At 38.3% G+C, this 23,860-nt stretch overlaps 2 protein-coding genes across 2 annotated transcripts in view; one reads left to right on the top strand and one right to left on the bottom strand.

The window, feature by feature from the left end:
* The window catches only part of LOC134659241 (androgen-dependent TFPI-regulating protein-like), a 516,400-nt gene that overhangs the window by 223,908 nt on the left and 268,632 nt on the right, over positions 1 to 23,860 (top strand). The gene's annotated exons all lie outside the window — the stretch shown is intronic.
* Positions 1,768 to 22,185, bottom strand: LOC134659065 (uncharacterized). The gene is made up of 5 exons (XM_063514670.1): positions 21,497 to 22,185; positions 14,605 to 14,697; positions 7,987 to 8,171; positions 3,214 to 3,355; positions 1,768 to 1,923 (listed from the first exon to the last, which is right to left on the bottom strand). Exons 1-5 carry the CDS (start codon positions 21,756 to 21,758, stop codon positions 1,772 to 1,774), a joined length of 834 nt encoding a protein of 277 aa, XP_063370740.1. The 5' UTR covers positions 21,759 to 22,185; the 3' UTR covers positions 1,768 to 1,771.

Below are 23,860 nucleotides of genomic sequence, written 5' to 3'. Positions count from 1 at the left end.
TTGGGCAGTAAAATAATATAAATAATAAGTATCTACAGGTAGTTTTCCTCTCATATAAATGGAAAACATTTGGCCTCTATTCACTATGCTACAAGTCACATAACGCTAACATTCTAAATATGTGACGTTATCTATGAAAAGGGACCTTATTGTCGATGGCGCTTACGCCATTATTAACGATGCTCCGATACTAATACAATGTCGCGTGAAGCTGTGCGGCGTAAGCGCCATCGACAATAAGGTCCCTTTTCATAGATAATGCCCCATATATTAAGTATTTACAGAACCCCTAGTTAGAACTCTTAGTATATATTTGATTCGATAGCGTGACGAGCGTTCGCGTTTTGTCTTTGTTTTGTTTGTTTTTGTATTGGATTTTGAACAGCGCGCCAAGCGGGATGTTTTGGAAACTCAAAATCCCATACAAAATGACACTTAACGCAAACGCGTACGTCCGTCACGCTATCGAATGAAATGTACACTAGGGGTACCTACAGGTCTTTTTTTTTTTCATTTTTAATATTTCCCCTAAAAGATTTCATTGAAATTAGAGCATAAGGGCGATTCGAATATTTCGAATTTTATGAACGAACGTACTTGTGATGAAATAAATGGTTATGGATATGATTTGTCAGCTCTATTTCATCTCTACCAGATATACCTACCTTAAAATAATTGTAATATTTTCGAGTTTCACAGGTATTATAGTTCAATATTGGCAATAACAGGCGTGTCTCACTCCGCGATTTCGTCGCTTTGCTACAGGTAGCTAAAAGTACATCCGTTCGGCCCCAATTTTGGGGAAAGCCATAAGCCGCGCGTGGTGCTGTCGCCACCTAGCGGCCATATCTGTGCTGATCGTAACAGACGCTTTTTGTTAGAGAGTGAGTCTTCTGTACTTAGTACTATTATTTATTCTGTGGCAATAAGGAGCATGGCAATGGGTAGACTAAAGTCTAAACGTAAACATGCGAAGCTCGTGGTATTCGAAGAAACACCCAAAATATGACATTGTCAGTCTACTTTGATATATATGCCCATGTATAGATGGTTAAGCAGATTTTGTCAGTAGAAAAAGACGGCAAATTTGAAAAATGTAGGCGCGAAGGGATATCGTCCCAGAAAATTTGAATTTCGCGCCTTTTTCTAGTGACAAGATTTGCTTGACCAACTATAGTTTCCGTGCGGTCCTTATATAGCTTGTCAACCAAATCTTGTCAGTAAAAAAAGGCGCGAAATTCAAATTTTCTATGGGACGATATCCCTTCGCGCCTGCATTTTTCAAATTTGCCGCCTTTTTCTACTGACAAGATCTGGTTGACCAAGCCATAGAGAAAAAAAATACATAGAGTGGTCCTCCATACATCAGTTTTAGTACCAAAAAGACTATTAGCATCTAGCATCGAGTAGCGGAACTATTAGCATCGAGTAGCGGAACTATCAGTACTGCTACTTGACAATAGATGTAGCGCCGACCGGAAAGTCTTATGCTGTTGAGATAAGATTTTCCGGTCGGTTCTACATCTATTGTCAAGCAGCAGTACTGATAGTTCCGCTACTCGATGCTAGATGTAGACACTGAAATTAATAGTCTGAACTGATGTATGGAGTGAGCACTCTTGTCTTACTATATTTCTCTATGACCAAGTATAGTTTGAGGGCTTACCGCAAACCACTAAATTGTTTCGACTATTTTTCTATCTTTCAAATATAGAGCGATAAAGAGATTTATTTCGATTTTCTCGCTAGGCCCTCAGGTAAAGGTACACTCTCAGTCCACTTTGACATAGTTCCCGTACGGGGTCCGTATAGTCTGAGGTCCCGCTAGATATAGGTAAGGGTTGTAAGCTTCCGCTGACACTTTAGATGAAATGCTGGCGGGAGAACTGACGGGACTGTCGCGGGACCACGAAGCTACGAACAAAAAAGATTTAATATAATTAATTTTAAAAAACGGCCAAGTGCGAGTCGGACTCGCGCACGGAGGGTTCCGCACCATCAACAAAAAATAGAGCAAAACAAGCAAAAAAACGGTCACCCATCCAAGTACTGACCCCGCCCGACGTTGCTTAACTTCGGTCAAAAATCACGTTTGTTGTATGGGAGCCCCAATTAAATCTTTATTTTATTCTGTTTTTAGTGTTTGTTGTTATAGCGGCAACAGAAATACATCATCTGTGAAAATTTCAACTGTATAGCTATCACGGTTCGTGAGATACAGCCTGGTGACAGACGGACGGACGGACAGCGGAGTCTTAGTAATAGGGTCCCGTTTTTACCCTTTGGGTACGGAACCCTAAAAAGATTAAATATGGATTAAATATAAGTAGTAGTAGTAGTAATTAATTTAATGTTTTTTATTTGGCTCCATGGTTAACTGCAAGGCATTTGTAACGATAAATTGTGGCCACGTCGTCATTAATTTCGAATTTCTATGAAAATAGGACGTTTATAAAGACATTACCGCACTTTGTTCCATTCAAATCGGTGCATAGTTACACTAACAGCTACAGACATCTAGCGGCAAATTGCGTAAGCTTATAAATTATTCAATCACTGCTCAGGCTGCTCGGTGTGGTTTTAGTTCTGCTATTCGTCGCTAGATGTCCAGGTATCAAGCGACACTTTAGTTTAATAGGTACTACAAGTGCCTGTCAGGTGCAAGCACCAAGCACCTGTCAAGCGTATTTGCTACTGGCTACTAGATGGCGTAAAATAAAAGATTTATTAACACTTTTTTGTAGAGAAATTGCCAAGTTCACGATATTATAGTAAAATAGCGTTATTACCTTTATCTTTTTCTAGGATATTTTCTACTGAGTAGTTAAAGATATAATTATGTTATTTACATGGCTCTCTTAGAAGCAAGGTAGCAAAGTAATCCCCTAAAACACTAACTATATTATCATAATATTTCTGTAAATGTAAATGTATACAACTGTTTGTTTCTTAATAAACAATAAATAAATAAAATAAATAGAGCAGCGGTCGGCAACCTGCGGCCCGAGGGCCGCATGCGGCCCATGAACCTGTCACTTGCGACCCGCGAGCCTCCCTGGCTATTTTGTATGTAATATTATATTGACAAACGACAATGTCTGTTAAAGTCATAAATATTAACAAAGTGCGGCCCGCGTCACCTTCGTTAACTACTATGTGGCCCTTGGCTGCTAAAAGGTTGCCGACCGCTGCCCTAAAATAAGGAGAACTTACATATGTTAGGTATGACCTCCTCCTCATGCTCGTGATGGCCATGTTGCCCGTTATGTATATGTAGATGGATCTCCTTACTTGGTGGGGGAGCGTAGTGTGGTGCAGGCTGGTGGTGCAACTTTGCACCGAGGAGACCGCCGAACTGAAAAACGATAATTAATCTTTAAAAAAGCCAGTGTTTTTAATATTATGTGACCGGGTTGGCCGGTCGAAGTATTTAGCAGATGGCGCCATCATAGCTTGCCCTGACCATAGATAAATAAAGACAAGAGTGCTCACTCCATACATCAGTTCAGACTATTAATTTCAGTGTCTACATCTAGCATCGAGTAGCGGAACTATCAGTATTGCTACTTGACAATAGATGTAGCACCGACCGGAAAGTCTTATCTCAACAGCATAAAACTTTCCGGTCGGTGCTACATCTATTGTCAAGTAGCAGTACTGATAGTTCCGCTACTCGATGCTAGATGCTAATAGTCTTTTTGGTACTAAAACTGATGTATGGAGTGAGCACTCTATGTATTTTTTTCTCTATGCCCTGACAATTAGTTCGTTTTTTAGCATTAGAAAGAAGGTAAGCGATCTTGACATGTCTTTTAATTGAAAAACGCTTTTTAAAAATCAGTAACTATTACCTTATGAAAGCAGAAGAATATAAATGATCGTATTAGATTCATAATTGTTACATATTTGCCGTGATTTATTTTTAAAACGAGTTTTTCAAAAAAAGACACATCAAGATTGTTTTAGGCACCTTATTTCTAATGCTAAACAAAAACGAACTATAGAATTAAATTTTCGTTTTTTTTTAATGCGTTGGATGCCAGCCCTTTAAGCCCAAAAGGGGCTTATACAAAAAGGGGCAAGCTATGATGGCGCCATCTATGCAAACCTTTGACAGTTGCCAACCTCATAACATTCACATATAATTGATATAAAGTACAATAATTTGCACATTCGAAGTTTTGCATAAAGTGCTGTAGTCATAAGTAATAGGAACTAAGTAATGCTGAAAGAGACTACAGAAAAGTAGGTATAGTTATATTTATAGTCCGTCTAAGTTAAGCTACTTAACTATATGCATGTGCACTAATTTTGAAGTGACAAAGTGTGAAAGGACACTATAAATAGGGTCAATGCGCAAGTTTTCGACCAGCTCTAGTTTTCGTCCACTTGACGAAATTTTAATATAAACCTACATTGCGCACTAATTTGGACTTATTGCAGTCCTTAATGTCTAAATAATATATCTACTTACATAAAAAATATGTTTCGCAAGTAGCAAATTAAAAATGAAATATATTATATGCTAATCCGTCAAGTGGACGAAAACTAGAGCATAGACGGAAACTAGCGCAATGACCCTATCATATTATAATGGGAATTTGATGTTTGCAATATTCTTACAAATAGGTACCTATATAGTTCTCAATAGAGTACCTACCTAATTATTGAGGAAGGTATATAATTGGTTAAAGTTTTGTGTAACCCGTGCCAAGCCGGTGCGGGTCGCTAGTTACGAGTATGTATATGTATACAAAATGATCGTATTAAGGAAACTCTACTGTATTTGGAGCCTCCAATTAAGTTTGTACCTGTAATGTCAAAGTGCCTAATAGCTCCCGGAGGCACCCAAAACACGCATCCGTCTCGCTCTGACCCACTGCCCGTATTGCGTCATTTCACTCACGCAAGCCTTAGAAAGCCACTTTCACTGTCGCTCAAAATGTGTCAAATAATGATTCAATAGCAAAAAATATTACGAGGAAAACGTAGAAGGCAAAAGTGTTAAAAACTGAACGGCCATTCCATTTTGTATGCCATATATATATGTGACGTCAAAAGATATCTTTACACTTTTGCACTTTATGCCTTTGTAATAAGGCGAAAAATGTAAACATATCTTTGACGTTGACTGTATACTATAACGACTTTTGACAAAAGTTCATGACAGCCCATTTATTACAAGCTACAAAATAAAAGTAAGGATATTTGTATATAGCCCAGTAAAGATACGGATGCGCAAAACATTAAATGGGGCATTATCTATGAAAAGGGACCTTATTGTCGATGGCGCTTACGCCGCACAGCGTCGCGTGGCATTGTATTTATATCGGAGCATCGTTAATAATGGCGTAACCGCCATCGACAATAAGGTCCCTTTTCATAGATAACGTCACAAATTATGATGACGACTGGTCTGGCCTAGTGGGTACCTACTGGGTAGTGACTCTGCTTGTGAAGCCGCGGTCCTGGGTTCGAATCCAGGTAACGGCATTTATTTGTGATAAGCACAGATATTTGTTCCTGAATCTTGGTTGTTTTCTATGTATTTGTATATTATATGTATCGTTGTCTGAGTACCCAGAACACAAGCCTTCTTGAGCTTACTGTAGGACTTAATCAATATGTAACACTGATTTAAACATTCACGATTTTTACACATTATTAAATTGTACAACGGGACTTAATCGCGTATCTAAGTTTTAAGATTTACCGTGGTCTTCTCCGAGACCACGGGGACAACGCCTTCCTCGAAATGCCGGTTTTTTAAGAAACATCATTAACAAACTACTTTATGACTTATGCTGTCAGTTTCTTAATTGTTTTTCTTCAGTTGTTTAAAGGAAATACAAAAAGATAAGTATGGGCTAAAGACTAAAGTAGCAACGTCTTGAAACACCATTATGTAAGTGATTTATTAACAAGAAATAAAGATTTGTGATAAAACTGAAAGAATAATTTATGGTGCTTTTTAAAATATTTTTTGGGTCTCAAACAGAAGGATTCTAACTACAAGTGTATTTAAGATTTTGTGATTACCTCATTTCTACCAGATGTATTTTTATGCGCGTTTTTTGTAACATTGGTGATATTTATGGTAATGACAAAGGTATATGTAACTCCGTAATAAAAATTAATAAAACAAATATCCATATATATATGTATCTACACTTTTAGATACTTTTATACATTTTCATTTTTAGTTTTAATCATATGTCGATAGATGGCAGTAAATTTACTGTGAGTACTGTGACTACAAAATTCTCTTTGGTAATGACAATAAAATCCCAGAGAACCAGTGGTAGCAACTTCTACTGATAACCATAGAGAAAAAAGATAGATAATTCCGCTATTCGATGCTAGATGTCGACTACGAAAATAATAGTATTTTTGGTACCATAACTGATGTATGTAATGAGTAGGTACTCTATTCTTACTATATTTCTCTATGCGATAACTAATCTTTGCTTTTAAAAAAACTTGTCTTTTATATCCCAACAGATTCCGTAATTATGCACCGACTTGAAAAGAACAATTTTTTTGTCATATTTTCATAGAAAATGTCATTAACGATGACATGCTGTACCTAATCTAAGTTAACACCTGTAATACCATGGATTGCGATTAAATGATTATGATTATGATTATGATCATTTCATGCCGTGCGCAGTTAACTTGGTCGGACTTTAGCCTACTAAATGACAGTTCAATTATCCTTGTTTTTTACCAATTTTGTACAAAAATATATTTTTAATTAATACCAACACAAACATTGCACTAAAAAATTATCGGTAGAAATGAGGTTAAGAAGAAACAAAAATATTTCAAAAGTTACCAATGTTGGTACCACTGGTTTTGGTACGGGTACCACGGGACTTGGTACGGGTACCACGGGACTTGGTACGGGTACCACGGGACTTGGTACGGGTACCACGGGTCTCTGATACGGGTCGTACGGTGTCTGGGGACCATTGTTGTAATTGTGTGTCTGTCTGTTCTTAAATCCGGCTTCTACTAGTTCCACTGCCTGTACAAACATGTGTGTACATAAACATCGTATATTTACTAAATTATAAGTTTTCTACACATTTAAATAGGGGTCAGCTATTCACATTTGTCACTACACCTTATAAAACAAAGTCCCCCGCCGCGTCTGTCTGTTGTGTTTGTATGTTCGCGATAAACTCAAAAACTACTGAACGGATTTTCATGCGGTTTTCATCTATCGATAGAGTGATTCTTGAGGAAGGTTTGTGTATAATTTGTTAACCTGTGCGAAGCCGGGGCGGGTCGCTAGTTTGCTATAAAATAAAGAGAACCGACCGAATAATTCTTTACCATTTTAACATAGCCAACACAGATCATACATTTTGTCAGGCACTTAGGACCATATATAAACGGTCAACTCAGAGTTAGTTGGCTACCTCTGGAACGCGCAAGTGGGCCAATAACTGATAGATTTTAGTTGTAGGTAGGTAGGTATTTAATTGTCAGTTCTATCTGATAGACATCAACATCAAATAAATAAAAAATCATTATGACATTTCCATATTAGTCAATGAAAAATCCGTGCAGTTATAGTTTCTTCCTGTCCTTATCTTTTTATTTATAATATTTATTATAATAATTATATTCCAACATCTCATGGCGACCCTGCCAAATTAAGTTATTTTTTTGTTACTTGTCAATGTTGTTTTTTGTTTTTGTCATGAAGATTTTTTACACTAAGTATATGTAGTTGGTCGGAAAATAGCATCGAATATACAAATCAACACCTTGTTTATTATAACATAAGGTTGTATTTACTCTAGCAGCGCCCGCCATAAGCAGCAACTTCAGTATAAAGAGCTAACCAACAAAGTTTTAGCTCCTATAAGGGCTGCGATCACCGCCCATGTACAGAGAATCCTATCGGCATCGCAAGTGAAGACTAACATCGTTATAAGAATCTGAACCATATGTACTATAATATAAGGTTGTATTTACCTTAGCAGCTCCCGCCATAAGAAGTAACTTCAGTATAAAGAGAGTGACCACCAAAGTCTTGGCTCCTATAAGGGCCGCGACCACCGCCCAAGTGCCGGCGGAGCCGATAGCCATAGCTAGCGGGATCAACGCTTGCATCATCTTCTTCATTGGACGACCGAATGTTCGACCTGAAACGATATACAAATTTTAAATATCTTTTCCTTTTTTATTGTGGGACTTACCACATTACAAACTATAAATTGTATGTACAGACGAGTCCCACGTTGACCAGAGTTGATCATCGTTGAATTTGATTGTGATTGACGTCTGTACATACAATTTATAGATATACAAATTGTTGAATAATACAACAGTAGAAAATGTAGGCGGGTGAACAAACTTTTTGGTGTTTTTATATTTTGTCCCGGTGTGCAAGGAACAATAGTGGCACAGTTTTTAGTGTTCTGTACAAAACACTTATGATCATATGATCCGTACACGGAACACTTATGGGATCACTTCGGTCTTGCAAATCGGTTAAATTCGTTCTTCTCAGAGATCGATTGCTAAAATTTGGAACAGTTATAGCAATTACCACCACTAATATAGGGTATTTGACTACTAGTCAAGGCAGTTTCTTTTTTCGAACTTATAAAACGATTTTGCTACTATGGAATTTATAAATATGAAACACTAGCATGTGACTAAATTAGTATTTCAAATTATGTTTAACTTAGATTTTATAATGACGAAGCCTGTTGCGGATATCATCCTTGGTATATGTTTGAGACGAAGCATGTTGCTGATTTGCATTTGTAGCCACCGGACGAAGCCTGCGTTGCGGATTTCTTACATAGGTATATAACTAGAGTTTTTTCTTGAATAAACTATCTTTACAAATACAAATACAAATATCTTTATTTCGCTTTAAAATGTGGTACAAAAAGATGTTATAAAAATATGTCGTGGTCACACACATTCCACCAGAAGCTGGCATGCAAAACTATTCTAGAAACTACCTAAATATAAAAAGAAGCATGCAACGGTACGTACTTAGAGTACTTAAATCTATTGCACTTATATCTAGCGTATTACTAAAATGTCAAAATTACAATTTAATTATATCATAAAATGTCAAGTTTGATTGATGTCTAAAGTAATCAAAATATTCTTCAACAGAGTAAAAACATTCTTGAATGAGCCAGTTCTTAAGTTTACGCTATCTTTGCCATTTGCATTTAGTATATAGTAAAATTTCAAATTTCATTTTCCTATTTCACGCCATTTTCTTTTTCACTTTCCCCAATTCATAAACACGGGTGTTATCCAATGTCGCAATCTGTTACGTTTTATTACAGGTGCTTATAACACCAATTATTTGAAGTCAGTGAACCGTAGTGCCCTAAATGCGGGTTAGCGGGGAAATTATTTTGACACTGTGTAACTGTATAGGGTATTTTACTGTACCTATTTAAAATAAATTGTTTTACACTATGCATGAAATAATGAGAATGTCACGCCCTAGCCAGACAAAGAATGAAGGACTTCGGAGCAGGATATCTGGAACCAAAGGACTTTAAAACGCTACCCATGAGCTCCATCATCCGACACATGGATATGGTGGGAAAAGCTCTTGAGTAGCTGACGGATCTTCTCCAGGGGGTAATTACACAAAAAATCCCTATGGGTCGAAGTGTATCCGTAAGGGCCCCCGAAAATAATAAGATAAGATAAGATAAGATGCATGAAATAAAGCACTAGAAGATTAATAGAGAAACGTAGACAGTTATTTTTGGACACAATTTCTATTTTAAAACCGCTAAAAAACTATAAAGAGTAGATAATTTGATTGTGACGTCACATGCTAGTGTTTCATATAAATTCCATAGCAGCAAAATCGTTATGACAGTTCGAAAAAAGAAACTGATTTGACTAGTAGTCAAATACCCTATTGTAGACGCAGAAATAGCAATGTGCAAGTGGCAGAAAATTCTCAAAAATGTAGAAACACTATCGGAAGATTCTGGAGACGTAAGAATAAAAAAAAACTTAAAAAAATTGCAATTTTCTATTCAGAAAAGTTTTTGTAATAAAAAGTTTTATTAATAATATTATAATATCATTAGCAAATCCTTTAACCAGTCCGTAGTTAACCAAAATAACTTAAACTCTTCCCAATCTTGTTAGTTAAAAGATGTACACAGAGTTATCTAGACATTGGCGCATATTTTAATGATAATGACGAAGTTCCAACCAGTTTTCTTAGCCATCCGGTGAAACATATATCCTGAGAAACTGGTCTGTCAAGCCCAGAGGCGTATTTAACACATAGTTATTTATTGTAATTGTTCTTTCAAGTGTAATAAGAGCTTTATTCATATGTGTGACGTTCCACGGCAAAAGGTACCTTATGGCACTTGGCGCTTACGTCGCATAGCGCCGCAATAATAATAGCGCGCGGCGGCGGAGCGGCGTTAATAATAGCGTAAGCGCCAACGGCCATAAGGTACCTTTACCCGTGGGACGTCACATATAAGGTACAAAAACATGTCAAAAACAATAAATAAAAACAACTTAAAATTACAATTAATCTAAATACAAACTATTCTAAAATAAAACTACACTAAACTAAACTAAATCTAAAAAGGCTAGTTTGATTACTCCATAAATATCGTAAGGAAGATTTATATTAAGCAATACCGTAAACTCATTAAATAAATAAATATTCAATTTTATAGGACATTCATGACACAAATTGACTAAGTCCCACAATAAATAAGGCTTGTGTTGTGGATACTTAGAAGACGACAAATAAGTACCTATAATACATAAATATTTATAATAGATATAAAATACCCATGACTCGGTAACAAATATCCGTGCTCATACATAAATAAAAGCCCTTACCGGGATTTGAACCCAGGACCATCGTGCATCGGCTTCATGGGCAGGATCACCGAGTGTGCCAGACATTCACGGATGTCATTCAGACTCAGGGTATTTGACTACTAGTCAAATCAGTTTCTTTTTTCGAACTGTCAAAACGATTTTGCTACTATGGAATTTATATGAAACACTAGCATGTGACGTCACAATAAAATTACCTACTCTTTATAGTTTTATACGGGATTTAAAATAGAAATTGTGTCTAAAAATAACAACTGGTGTCCACGCTTCGCTATTAATCTTCTGGTGCTTTATTTCATGCATGGTGTAAAATAATTTATTTTAAATACAATTAAATACCCTATTCCAACGTAACCTTCACCCATTCATTCATTCACCAAACAGCACCCACAGACCGGTCTCATTTGGGGCGGTGAACTTTCTCGCTATCGCTGACTTTGTGACTAGATAAGTAGATATGTAGTTAATGTCGTTGAGCAGTCATGTGCGAAATCGAGAATACATATAATACTGTAGTGTTTAAATTAAAGGGTAGTTTTAAAACTAGTTAAGCAAGTCAGTCTGTAACCGACCAGTACACGCTATACTGCTATTCCTGTGTTTTATTCTGAAGTCTATCCTGAAACCTCTCAGTGGCGACGAAAAAAGAACATACGCGTATTAAAAGTGAAGTTTTTGTGATAAAAGTCAGTTATACACAAGTGAGAAGATGTTAGCAACGAATCTGGTGTTAGGTAACAGTCCGACGTTCGACCACCGCACGCAGGAGTGGGCCATTTTTAAAAGTCGTTTTGCTCAGTTTTGTTTGGCGAACAAATTTACGGAGGAGACAGATAAATCTGGTGCTACACGTCGAGCGGTGCTACTTACTGCCCTGGTGGAGGACACTTTCCGCATCGCAAAGGACCTAGTGTCTCCAGCTGACCTAGATTCGGTCAGTTATAATGACCTCATTGCAAAATTAGACGGACATTTTGAAGCTAAGCGATGTGTTTTCGCCGAGCGATACTTGTTCTACAAAGCGGAGCAGCGTCCCGGAGAGGAATTAAACGAGTGGGCGGCGCGTGTGCGCAGTCTGGCGCAATATTGTTCGTTCGCTACGGAACTCGACTCCGCGTTAAGAGACCGTTTTGTGCTCGGATTAGAAAACAGGAAGGAGAAAGAAAAACTTTTTGCCGAAGACCCAACTTCGTTGACCTTCAATAAAGCCCTGCAGCTGGCGCAAAGCGTGCGCTGTGCGCGGCTGGCGGTGCATGGCAACAACAGTACGGTCAGCGCCAGCGCCGGCGCATCTGCAGATGTGTTCGCGCTACGCCCCGCCGCGGAAGGCGATAAGAAAAGATCTAAGTGTAGTGCATGTGGTTATCACGGACATTCCAAAGAACAGTGTAAATTTACTCAGTATTCGTGTAAAAAGTGCGGAAAGAAAGGCCATCTGAGCCGAGTGTGTAAATCTAAAATTAAGACCACAAATTTCTTAGCCGAGGATACTGACGATATTTGCGAAGGTATTTATGATTTTTTTCCTATCCGTTCGGTTAACGGGAAACCTATGATGCAATCTGTTTTGATTGATAACAAGTCGATTTTGTGCGAAGTTGACACCGGCAGCGCAGTGTCCGTCTTACCCGCCGATGTTTACGCAAAAACATTTAAAGTAAATTATGCCCTATGCAAGTGTAACGTAAGGCTCAATTGTTACGATGGCAATAAAATCACACCTGTGGGTTATATCTTATTACCGGTTAAGTTTGATGATCGTATAAGGGAGATTAAGTTTTTTATTATTGCCACGATCGATTCGCAAATGGTGCAATTGCCGTTGCTAGGACGTGATTTTATTAGCAAATTTGACCTACATTTGTGTAACCTTAATTGTCATAACATAAAAGAGGATCCGATGTTAAAAAAAATACACGAAAAGTACTCGGAGGTATTTTCAGGGGAACTTGGCACATTTACTCCATATAAAATTCATTTAAAAATTAAAAAAGATGCAGTGTTTAAATTTTGTAAGCCTCGGACGGTACCTTTAGCGTTAAAGCCTAAAGTTGAAACTGAATTACAGAGGTTACTAGATTTAGGCATTTTGGAGAAAGTCGAACATTCCGATATAGCTACGCCAATTGTCCCCGTGTTGCGTTCGGATGGTAATATTCGTATCTGCGGAGATTACTCAGTAACCTTAAACAATATTTTATTTATTGACAATTATCCGTTACCGCGAATAGAAGATTTGTTTTCTAAATTGCATGGCGGGGTGGAGTTTTCCAAATTAGACCTATCCAGAGCTTACAATCAGCTGGTTCTAGACGAACCGTCGCGGAATTTGACCTGTATAAATACCCATAAGGGGTTATTCCGGTATACCCGTTTAGTTTTTGGCCTATCCAACGCTCCATGCATTTTTCAGCAGTGCATGGATAAACTGTTAGCTGGCATTGAGGGCACGTGTATATTTTTAGACGATTTATTAATTACCGCGCCAAATAGGGAATCTCATGTGGCTAGGTTGGAACAAGTTTTGAATAGACTAAAGGATGCCGGGTTACGTGTAAAACAGGAAAAATGTGAATTTTTTAAGGATTCCGTAGAGTATTTAGGATTTGTTATTGACAAAAATGGGTTGCACAAGTCTAAAAAGAAGGTAAATGCTGTTCTAGAATGTCAACGACCTAGGAACGTGACGGAATTAAAATCTTTTCTAGGTATGCTAAATTATTATAGGACGTTTATTCCTGATGCGGCCAGTATGTTAAATCCATTAAATTTGTTATTAAAAAAAGACTGCAAATGGCAGTGGGGCGAGGCCCAAAACGACGCTTTCGAAGCTATCAAAAAGGAGCTTGCGTCTGATAAGGTATTGGCTCACTATGACCCCGATTTGCCAACGATTGTCACTGTGGACGCGGGCCCCAAGGGTCTGGCAGCCTTATTGGCTCAAACGCAAGCGGATGGCATCGAGCGCGTCGTGGCCTACGCATCTCGGTCATTATCTAAGAGTGAGCAAAATTATGCTCAAATTCAAAAAGAAGCGGTTGCTATAATTTTTGGAATTAAAAAATTCCACCATTACTTGTACGGTAGACCGGAGCCTTTCATTTTAAGGACTGACCATAAGCCTTTAATTTCGATTTTTGGCAGCAAGAAAGGCGTCCCGGAGTTCGCGGCTAATCGATTACAACGATATGCTCTGTTTTTATCGGCGTACAATTTTAAGATCGAGTACATTAAGAGCGCAGATAACGTGGCAGATTTCTTATCGCGCGCAATAAAAGATTCGCAACTGGTTGCTAATGAGGATAATTTAGTGCAGGATGAAGCGTTATTTATTAATTTCATGTATCACGACATTCATCCTATTTCGGTGGAAAATGTACAAAAAGAAACTCTTAATGATCCCGTGTTGAGCATAATATCAAAATATATTTTGCAAGGTTGGCCTAGGAAAGTAGTGGATAGCGACCTTAAGCCGTATTTTAATTGCCGTTTGCAGTTATCTTTAGAAAAAGGTTGTATAATGAGAGGTCATAAAATCATAATACCCGTTATCTATAGGGAACGTTTATTGAATGAACTGCATAATTCACATTTTGGTGTGGTTAAGACAAAAAGCAACGCGCGTAAATATATGTGGTGGCCAAATATTGATAAACAGATTGAGGAAAAGATAGGTTCTTGCACTATTTGTTCATCGATCCGCGCTGCGCCACCGCGCGCACCGCTCACGGTGTGGCCGCGGCCGCGCGCGCGCTGGCAGCGCCTGCACCTCGACATGGCGGAGCTGGCAGGCCACCGGGTGCTCGTAGCGGTGGATGCGCACTCCAAATGGGTGGAGGTTTATTTTATGTCGAGTACTGACTCGGCGAGCGTTATAGCGAAACTATGCGATATGTTCGCTAGATTCGGTTTAGTTAGAACGTTAGTAACAGATAATGCTACCAATTTTACTTCGGCGGCATTTGAGGACTTTTGCAAAAGTAATAACATAAAGCACGTAACAATTGCGCCTTACCATCCCGCGTCTAATGGTCTCGCGGAAAATAGCGTAAGGTTCATAAAAAAAGGTTTAAAAACAATCTTGGCACAAAATCTATCGAAGGTCGATTTTTATAATAAAATTAATTATTTTCTTTTTGAGTACCGAAACTCTGTCCACGGTACGACCGGACACTCTCCCGCCGAACTGATGCTAGGTCGGTCGCTGCGCTGTCGTTTCGATACGCTCGTGCCGACGCCCGACGACGCACCCGACGTCAGTCCGTCAGAATCCTCGGCTGATAAAAATGTGCTCCAAAAACAGATCTCACAGCGTAAATATTACGATGGAAAGAGGCAAATTAAATTTAATATCGGAGACTGTGTACTCGTAAAATCATATTTTAAAAATGGCACAAAACATACGTGGTTAGAAGGAACAATTTTAAGTACCATCGGCTCGTCAATGTTCAATGTTTATATAAAAAGCCTTCAAGTAACAGCTAAAAAGCATGTTGATCAGTTGCTTATGTACAAGGGCAACAAGGCTTTGGAAGACGACGGCTACGATGGCGATGTGCCCGTTCTGCAAACCAGTGAGCCGAGAGAGGAGGCGCCCTCTGAAACCGCAGCGCCGCCGCCGCCGCCGCCGGCGCCGTCGCCTGCGGCTGCCGGGGAAGAGGACGACGATGCCGACATGTCCGATTGCTCATTTTCGAGTGTCGTCTCACAAACATCATCGCCGCGACTTCAGGGTACCACGGCTGTCCCGGAAGTACCACCTTCTTCTATTACACCCCCCGGAGTATATGACGACGAGCCGATTGAACCAGATGTTTTTGTACGACGATTTCCATTAAGGAGCACAAGGAATCCAAACCCCGATTATTAATACAAAAAGACGCCTCAGTGTTTTACTTATTATTTGTTATTATTTATTAGTTGTATGGATAGTTTTACAACTATTGGTGGAGGGATGTAGTGTTTAAATTAAAGGGTAGTTTTAAAACTAGTTAAGCAAGTCAGTCTGTAACCGACCAGTACACGCTATACTGCTATTCCTGTGTTTTATTCTGAAGTCTATCCTGAAACCTCTCAAATACCTAATATCAAAGATACAGTTATTAGTTTACAATCTCACGTAGGTTAGGTTAGTTTATAATCTCCCTACCGTCAGTTTATAATTAAACTAGCGAGTTTATAAACAGGCGAGTGTTTAAAATCTTACGGTGTCATCTAAAAGGCGCGTCGCTAATCCCTTCTAGACCCGACCCGCTTTTGACCCCAACGACCCCAAATGCTTCAACTGTTAACTTACGTCACATAAATAACGTGTGTACGTTTTCTGAGTGAAAGTTAAATTAAAAAAACCGGTCAAGTGCGAATCGGACTCGCGTTCCAAGGGTTCCGTAAATTAAGTCCGACTCACGCTTGCCTGCACATTTCTAATAGGTTTTCCTGTCATCTATAGGTAAATAACTATTTTGTGTATTTTTTTCAAAATTTTAGACCCAGTAGTTTCGGAGATAAAAGGAGAATAGTCGGACAGACAGACAGACAGACGCACGAGGGATCCTATAGGGTATTTTTCCTATTGAGGTACGGAACATGTACGGAACCCTAAAAACGGTACAAAATTACAAATCTCACGTAAGTAATCAGTGAGATCACATTAAAATTAATATATTAGGCACTTTAACCATAATGGGCCTATTTTATATTGCTAATGACTGCCTAATGTAATGTTTATAGTACGGAGAATTATATAATTTAATGGCTGAGCATTAACGACAAAATGTGGATATTATGACTTAGCCCTCGGTCCGACGGACGGTGGTGCCTCATTCTACACTCGGCGTCACGGAAATCGCACACCCACGGATTTTTGTTTCAAGCCGTTATAAACGTTATGTTGTCGAAGGTAAAGTATGAGTGTGTGGGTTCATTTTAAAGAGAATTTAACCCTTCATTTAAAAACAATGCAAAAGTTCGTAAAAAGTTAAAAAAAGGCATATTTTTAATAAGAAATAAAAATCGTATATTCATGCAAAAAAATCAACAAATTAAAACACAATAACACAATAAAATCAACAAATATTGCAATACAAATGCTTGACATTAGAATTTAAATATTTGTCGACGAGTAGGTATATTGTTTTATCCTACCAAAGTAATATAAGTGTATCCTAACAAAATATGGGTATTTTCAGAAACAAAATGACCATTTACTATTTTACGAAAACTAACAACTTCTGGGTTATTTCCTTATTGCTACTCTGAACACGAAGACTATCGAATGGAAAAGGAAAAAAAGTGTCCAAAAAAACGGACAGTTTTGTGACGCATTTTCACATAGGTAGTTCAGTCGCCATCAGATACTTATATCGGAGCGGCCGAGATGCTCAAAAATATCTGAACACGCACTCTTACGCCTTGACGCTCCTATTTATCTGATGGCGACTGTACATTTTCTATGGACCGCCACAAACCTGACAGTGACACCCAAAATTTGTATAAAAAACTGCAGACAATTTTTTTCTTTGTTTTAATCAATAGTCCTCGTGATTCTGAGTCGAAATAACCCAAGAGTTGTTAGTTTTTCGAAAAAGTTAATGGTACACTTTTTATGAAAATCCCGAGATGCTCGACGCGGTACCAGTACATGTCATCTTGAAACTTAGGTCATTGTCAATAGAGGTGACAGCAGGGTGCCATCTATTGGGCATTAGCATGTCAAGCACTAGTACCCTAGTCGTAGTATTAGTAGGTACCTTATATTACCAATAGTAGAGAGATTGTTTTGATACTAAATATATTATAATTTTCCGATTAAATATGTACGTCAACGTCAACCCAAGTATAGGTTAAAATTGTGACCGGTCGTTGACTGAAGTGTCACCGGATGTGCATATTATGTATAAGTTTTGTAAATTTGTAAACAAACTTAACCTCCATCTCGACCAACCTCCGAAACTCAACTAATATTGACTGTACAATTATGTCGACCGAACACCTTGGCTTTATTTGACTTACTTATTCATAAGTCATTTATAAGTAATAAATAAAGTTTCAAAGATGGCGTCTTTCTTGGTGTATACGGTCAGCATCATAAGATCCTGACCGGCTAGCATAACGGCTTGGCCACGACATTGAGCGACTGGAGATGGCGGCAGCGACAACCATTGGTGGGAACGAAAGGTCCGAACCACTGTGTCTCGTTCCAACCTATGTCGTTCAATGTTCTCGCACGCAAGTCCATCATCATCATCATATCGCCCACTGCTGAGCATAGGCCTCTCTTCGAGTACGCCACTTATCCCTTTCCTGAGCCAATCTCATCCAGAAGTGACCCGCAATCTTCCGAATATCGTCCACCCAACGAGCCAATGGACGCCAGGCACTCCTTTCGTCTGAAAGCGGTCACCACTCCGTTAACATTTAGTGTAAGGCCTGAGTGGACGCTCGAAGCGGAGCGTTCGGCGGGGCGTGCAGCGTGGCGTCGGGGTCAGGAGTAATTTGAGCAGCGTGCACTAAGGCCGCTCCTATACGCTTGCATTTGTTTAACATGCACGCCGCACGCCCCGCCCCGCTGCACGCCCAACTCGAGCGTCCACTCAGGCCTTACACTTAGGCCCACCACCACCACCATTACATTTGGGCTTCACCACTTAGATGATTGGCAGTCCTCAACTGTGCGTTTCTCCAGAAACTTCCTGCCTCGCACAGCCAAACTGTGTGTCGCCTGCGGTATTTCCGGACCGATACGACCTTCAAACCTTCAAGAAAAGAGCGTACTCCCATCTTAAATTCCGGCAACGCGCTTGCAACCTTTCTGGTGTTGCGGGTGTCCATGGGCGGCGGTAATCGCTTACCATCAGGTAATCCGTCTGCTCGTTTGCCTCCTATATCATAAAAAAAACCTGCCATCACTCTGTCGGTCGATTTGATCATACCGTTTGGACTCCGCTTCAAAATCCATGGCTGCCGGAAAATGGCACATATTTTCATAGTGATTTGACGTTGTCTCTTTCACACGCGTAATTGCTGTCCCATCCATGTGACGACGGTCAATGCCACTGTGCGAGCGGGAAACCAATATAGTAATACACGTGTGATAGAAATAGGAAATCTCTTCGTGCTTATAGCGTCCATATTTTAGGACTGTACACGTGAAGTGAAACTGTTTTCGGACAGATTTACAATAGTATTGTGTTGTCATTGTTAATTATTGTTAATTGTCACAACACGTAACTATAGAGATGCCCCGGATAGTGGTTTTGGCCGAACACCAAATATTCGGCATGACATGCGAACATTTTGAGTCACAATTATTATGAAAAGTGTTCGCCAACAAACAACGTTTGCTAAGACATATTTTTGTATAACAAAATTAATGAATGTAGTTAGAGTCATTCAAATTAGACCCAAGATAAAAATTTAATATTTTGTAATCAACAAATAATGCTCAAAAAAGGGTCTTCGTAGTAACTTTCCAAGAATACATTTTAAAAATATAAAATGTTTATTAGTTTTTGGCTATTTTTATTGTGTATATTTTTTTTTTAGAAAGGCAACAGATAGAATACAGAATACAGATCTTTATTGGTAAATACATTTTAGTTTAGATATTCAAACATTTTATTTTAGAAATTCAGCAAAGTGGCCGAACAGGCCGAATACCGAATAGTTGCCGAATATTCGTGGCATCTTTAATAATTACCTTCTTAAACCACGCTATATCTAAGGCAATGACCACCTTTTTTCCTCATTGTCTATGACCGAACGAATCAGCCTTGGTCAATAACACTAAAAAAAATGAAAGCGTTCGTCTATGCTCATCACGCGATCTTAACGTACAATGTAAATCGGACTTAATTGCCTTAATAAGAACGCTCAAATTTGTAATTGCCGATAGAAGCGTGTTCCAAGTAAGATGAGTTATTGTAATTACGCTTTCCATTTTACTTAAGTAATTTGATTATTTACCGTTGAGGTGATTTATGTAATAGCAGGCGTGGCTCACTCCGCGATTTCGTCGCTTTGCTACAGGTAGCTAAAAGTACAATCGTTCGGCCCCAATTTTGGGGAAAGCCATAAGCCGCGCGTGGCGCTGTCGCCACCTAGCGGCCATATCTGTGCTCATCGTAACAGACGCGTTTTGTTAGAGAGTGAGTCTTCTGTACCTAGTACTATTAGTTATTCTGTGGTAATAGGGGGTTTTCAGATTAACCTTTGAAATCCAAGAGTCATTACTGTCATTAGTGGGTCGTTGTTTTTTAGGGTTCCGTACCCAAAGGGTAAAAACGGGACCTTTTTACTAAGACTCCGCTGTCCGTCCGTCTGTCTGTCACCAGGCTGTATCTCATGAACCGTGATAGCTAGGCAGTTGAAGTTTTCACAGATGATGTATTTCTGTTGCCGCTATGACAACAAATACTAAAAACAATAAAATAAATATTTAAGTGGGGCTCCCATACAACAAACGTGATATTTTTGCCGTTTTTTTTACTTAAAAAAATCGAAAACAAAATAAAAATCGGCCCTGGTAAGTTTGAATTAGGAACCATTTATAATTCTGTTAAAAACGTAGTTTTTTAGTAGGTACCTACTTATTTGTCCTTTAAAAAGGACATCATCGGGATTCGGGGCTTAAGAGGTTAAGCGGATTTTACGCATTGTGGTTTGGGCAAGGTTTGGGGTTTTAACGTGAAAAATTTTCAAGACAAACAGGAAAAAAGTTTTGTGGTTTTCCATGACACTTTTGGCCCAATAATTAAGGAAAAATCACAATCAGATTTTTTGGCAAATTGATTTAAATTTTCAATACATAATATAGATTTAGTAGGTACAAATTTTATTGAAAATCTGCTAAAACATATTGAACTCTTAAGTCAGATATTATTGATCACATTTGAGATTATCCTAGAATATCTATTTATTTATCAGAGAGCCTCAATATGTCAATCATAAGTCTCACTTTTCACATTGCAAATGGTTTGATCTACATATCTTGGATAAACTTACGTTTCTGATTGGTGTTTTTATATCTTTGGAAAGTCTACAATTCTACATTTATAAAATCAAATTGTGTATACACAATACACAATACAATATATATCTAGGTACAAAGCTACATGTCACTAAAAAACCTTGTGAAATTCATACTTTTCTACTGTTCTTAAATAATATTATTGTCGTGCTCAATTTGATAAACACAGAAATAATATAACTAATATGTTTTCATTTAATGAACATTCAAATCCAAACTATATTAGTACTTACCTATATAGTATAAAGTACAAAAACATGACAAAAACAATAAATAAAAACAACTTAAAATTACAATTATACTAAATACAAACTATTCTAAAATAAAACTAAACTAAATCAAAAAAGGCCCCTGCGGCAAGGTCCCCTTTCTGGCTGCGTTATATACCCCGCTGAACTGCCAGAATGATGCGTTGAGCGAGGTAAGGTCCCCAATTGCGTCCCTGAGTCTCTTTGGAAGGTCTCCAAAGAGACTCAGAGACCTATATCAGATGTAGGTACTAAAAGTCAACTAAAACTTAATAAAACGAAACCGGAAATGAAACAAGTCAGTAAAAAGCAAACGGAAATGAAAAACACAGACAAAAACGCTTACCAACTGAAGTATCATTGATCGCTTCCACAGAAACCAACAACTTATCCCCATAAACTTCACTTTGGTTGAACTTAAAATTATTTTCGTAACTAACTACATTTTTGGCGTTATTTAAATGACTACTTTCATCTAATTCACTAGCACTTATACCCGGACATAGATTACAAAACAATAATAACCAAATCAGAGTCATCCTGGCATCCAATTTTAGCAAAATGTGAAAACATGGGATAAACCACTTAATGATCTCTCTCAAATCCATTTCGTTATTTAATTTAACGAATTCACTTCCGTTACTCACGCACGCATGTATTTTTTTATTAAAAAAACGTGCACAGTCGTCGTTTCCCGCCAAAAGTTGCAATCGAACTGACAGCGGAATCAAAATGGCGTTCCATTTCTTCTTTCACCGATCGCCGGTCGCTACACAAGGCATAGACTGTCGGCGACTTGACTTTCGCTTTTTTCGACGGCATGTCCGGGCCAGTACACTTGTTTTAAAAGCGCAAACACAATGACATTGTAAATATTGTAATGTATTGTATATTTAACGTAAAAGGTAGAAAGTTTGACTTAGTTTCGGCGGAATATTCAAAACTATTGTTTAAGAAAGTATCTCGTTATTTAATATTTATGTATGCGTGTGCGCTACTTTTGTGAACGATTTGGTAATCAGCGTTTTTACACATGAGATTCGGAACTGAATATCTTCGAATTTGTTCTTGATTCGGTACGCTTTAGTATAGAACAAAATACATCAACGCGCCTCTCGAGGAATGTGGCTGCACTTCGTTTTCGCGGGACACAGATTCTTAATAGATTTAGATACCTATCTTTACTATACTCTGGCAAATACCTATAATATACTCAGTAGAAGGTGTCAAATTTTAAAAATGTAGTCACTCGAGTCACGACGGATCTCTTGCCATTATATAGGTAGAGTTAATTTTAACTATTAAGCCGCGATTGAATAATAATATGTTATACCTTTAAACGAGCAATTCTTGTAATACCTTTAAACGAGCACTTTTGCACCCGGTACAACTCGCGGAGGCTTTTAGATTAAAATATTTTAATATCGAAATATAGGTAAGTATATTTAAGTTATTTTTATATAAAAAATCATACTTACCATTAACCTTTTGTATAATTTTCAAAATAAATTTGCTTACACGAGCAATTCTTGTTTATTTATTTATTTACAAATATATATTTCGGAGAATGATTTCGATGAAATTTACATATGGGGGTTTTCGGGGGCTAAAATCGATCTAGCTAGGTCTTATCTCTGGGAAAACGCGCATTTTTGAGTTATTTTATTATATGTTTTTCGAGCAAAGCTCGGTCTCCCAGATATTATTTATTTACCTATATATTTCGGGGATCACGGAAACGGCTGTAACGATTTCGATGAGATTTGCTATATGGGGGTTTTCGGGGACGAAAAATCGAACTAGCTAGGTCTTATCTCTAGGAACACGTGCATTTTCGAGTTTTTATGTTTTCCGAGCGAAGCTCGCGGTCTCTAAGATATTTATTATTAATTTAAGCATTTTGATCATCTTGTCTCACTTAAGAAACGTTCAAGGGCAAGACTTGAGCAGATTGCGGTCATTGTTTTTCATCTCGTTTTTAGCCTGCGGTAAACCGACATAAATAACTATATTCAGGTCAAGACACTACAATGCAGAAGGAAAATTATTGGTTACAACGAAATAAATAATGTTTGGCCTGATGGTTAACTGCGTCACTAGGTACTTACACCTTATAAAACAAAGTCCCCCGCCGCGTCTGTTTGTTTGTGTGTATGTATGTTCGCGATAAACCCGAAAACTAACTGAACGGATTTTCATGCGGTTTTCACCTTTCAATTGAGTGATTCTTGAGAGGTTTAACTGTATTATAATTTGTTAAAGGTTTTGTATAACCCGTGCGAAACCGGGACGGATCGCTAGTGGTTATGCCTTCTAGCTAGCATTGTACAGTCGCCATCAGATATATGCTTTTGGCATTAAGTCCGCCTTTTGTACGATAAGTTTTCTTTTGTGCAATAAAGTTTAAATAAATAAATAAATAAATAATATATCGGAGCGGTTGAGGCGCTCACAAATATCTGAGCACGCCTCTATTGTACGACATTAGCCTGTCAGTTAGAACAAAAAGTTAACAATTCCTAACAACTGACGGGCCGATATCGTCCGGCGGACTGGTAATCAGTGGGCCCCTTTAGAGTGCGTGTTCAGATATTGTGAACAGCTTGGCCACTCCGATATATCTGATCGCGACTGTACCAAGAAGACGTTTCCAAAGTTGCACGTCGCAGAGTTATCTTGGTCGGACTCTGTCTCTGTCTATCATGATGAT

The sequence above is a fragment of the Cydia amplana genome, chromosome 24 (assembly GCF_948474715.1).
Source record: "Cydia amplana chromosome 24, ilCydAmpl1.1, whole genome shotgun sequence".
Lineage (NCBI taxonomy): Eukaryota > Metazoa > Arthropoda > Insecta > Lepidoptera > Tortricidae > Cydia > Cydia amplana.
This window is presented reverse-complemented; position numbering and strand designations above follow the sequence as displayed.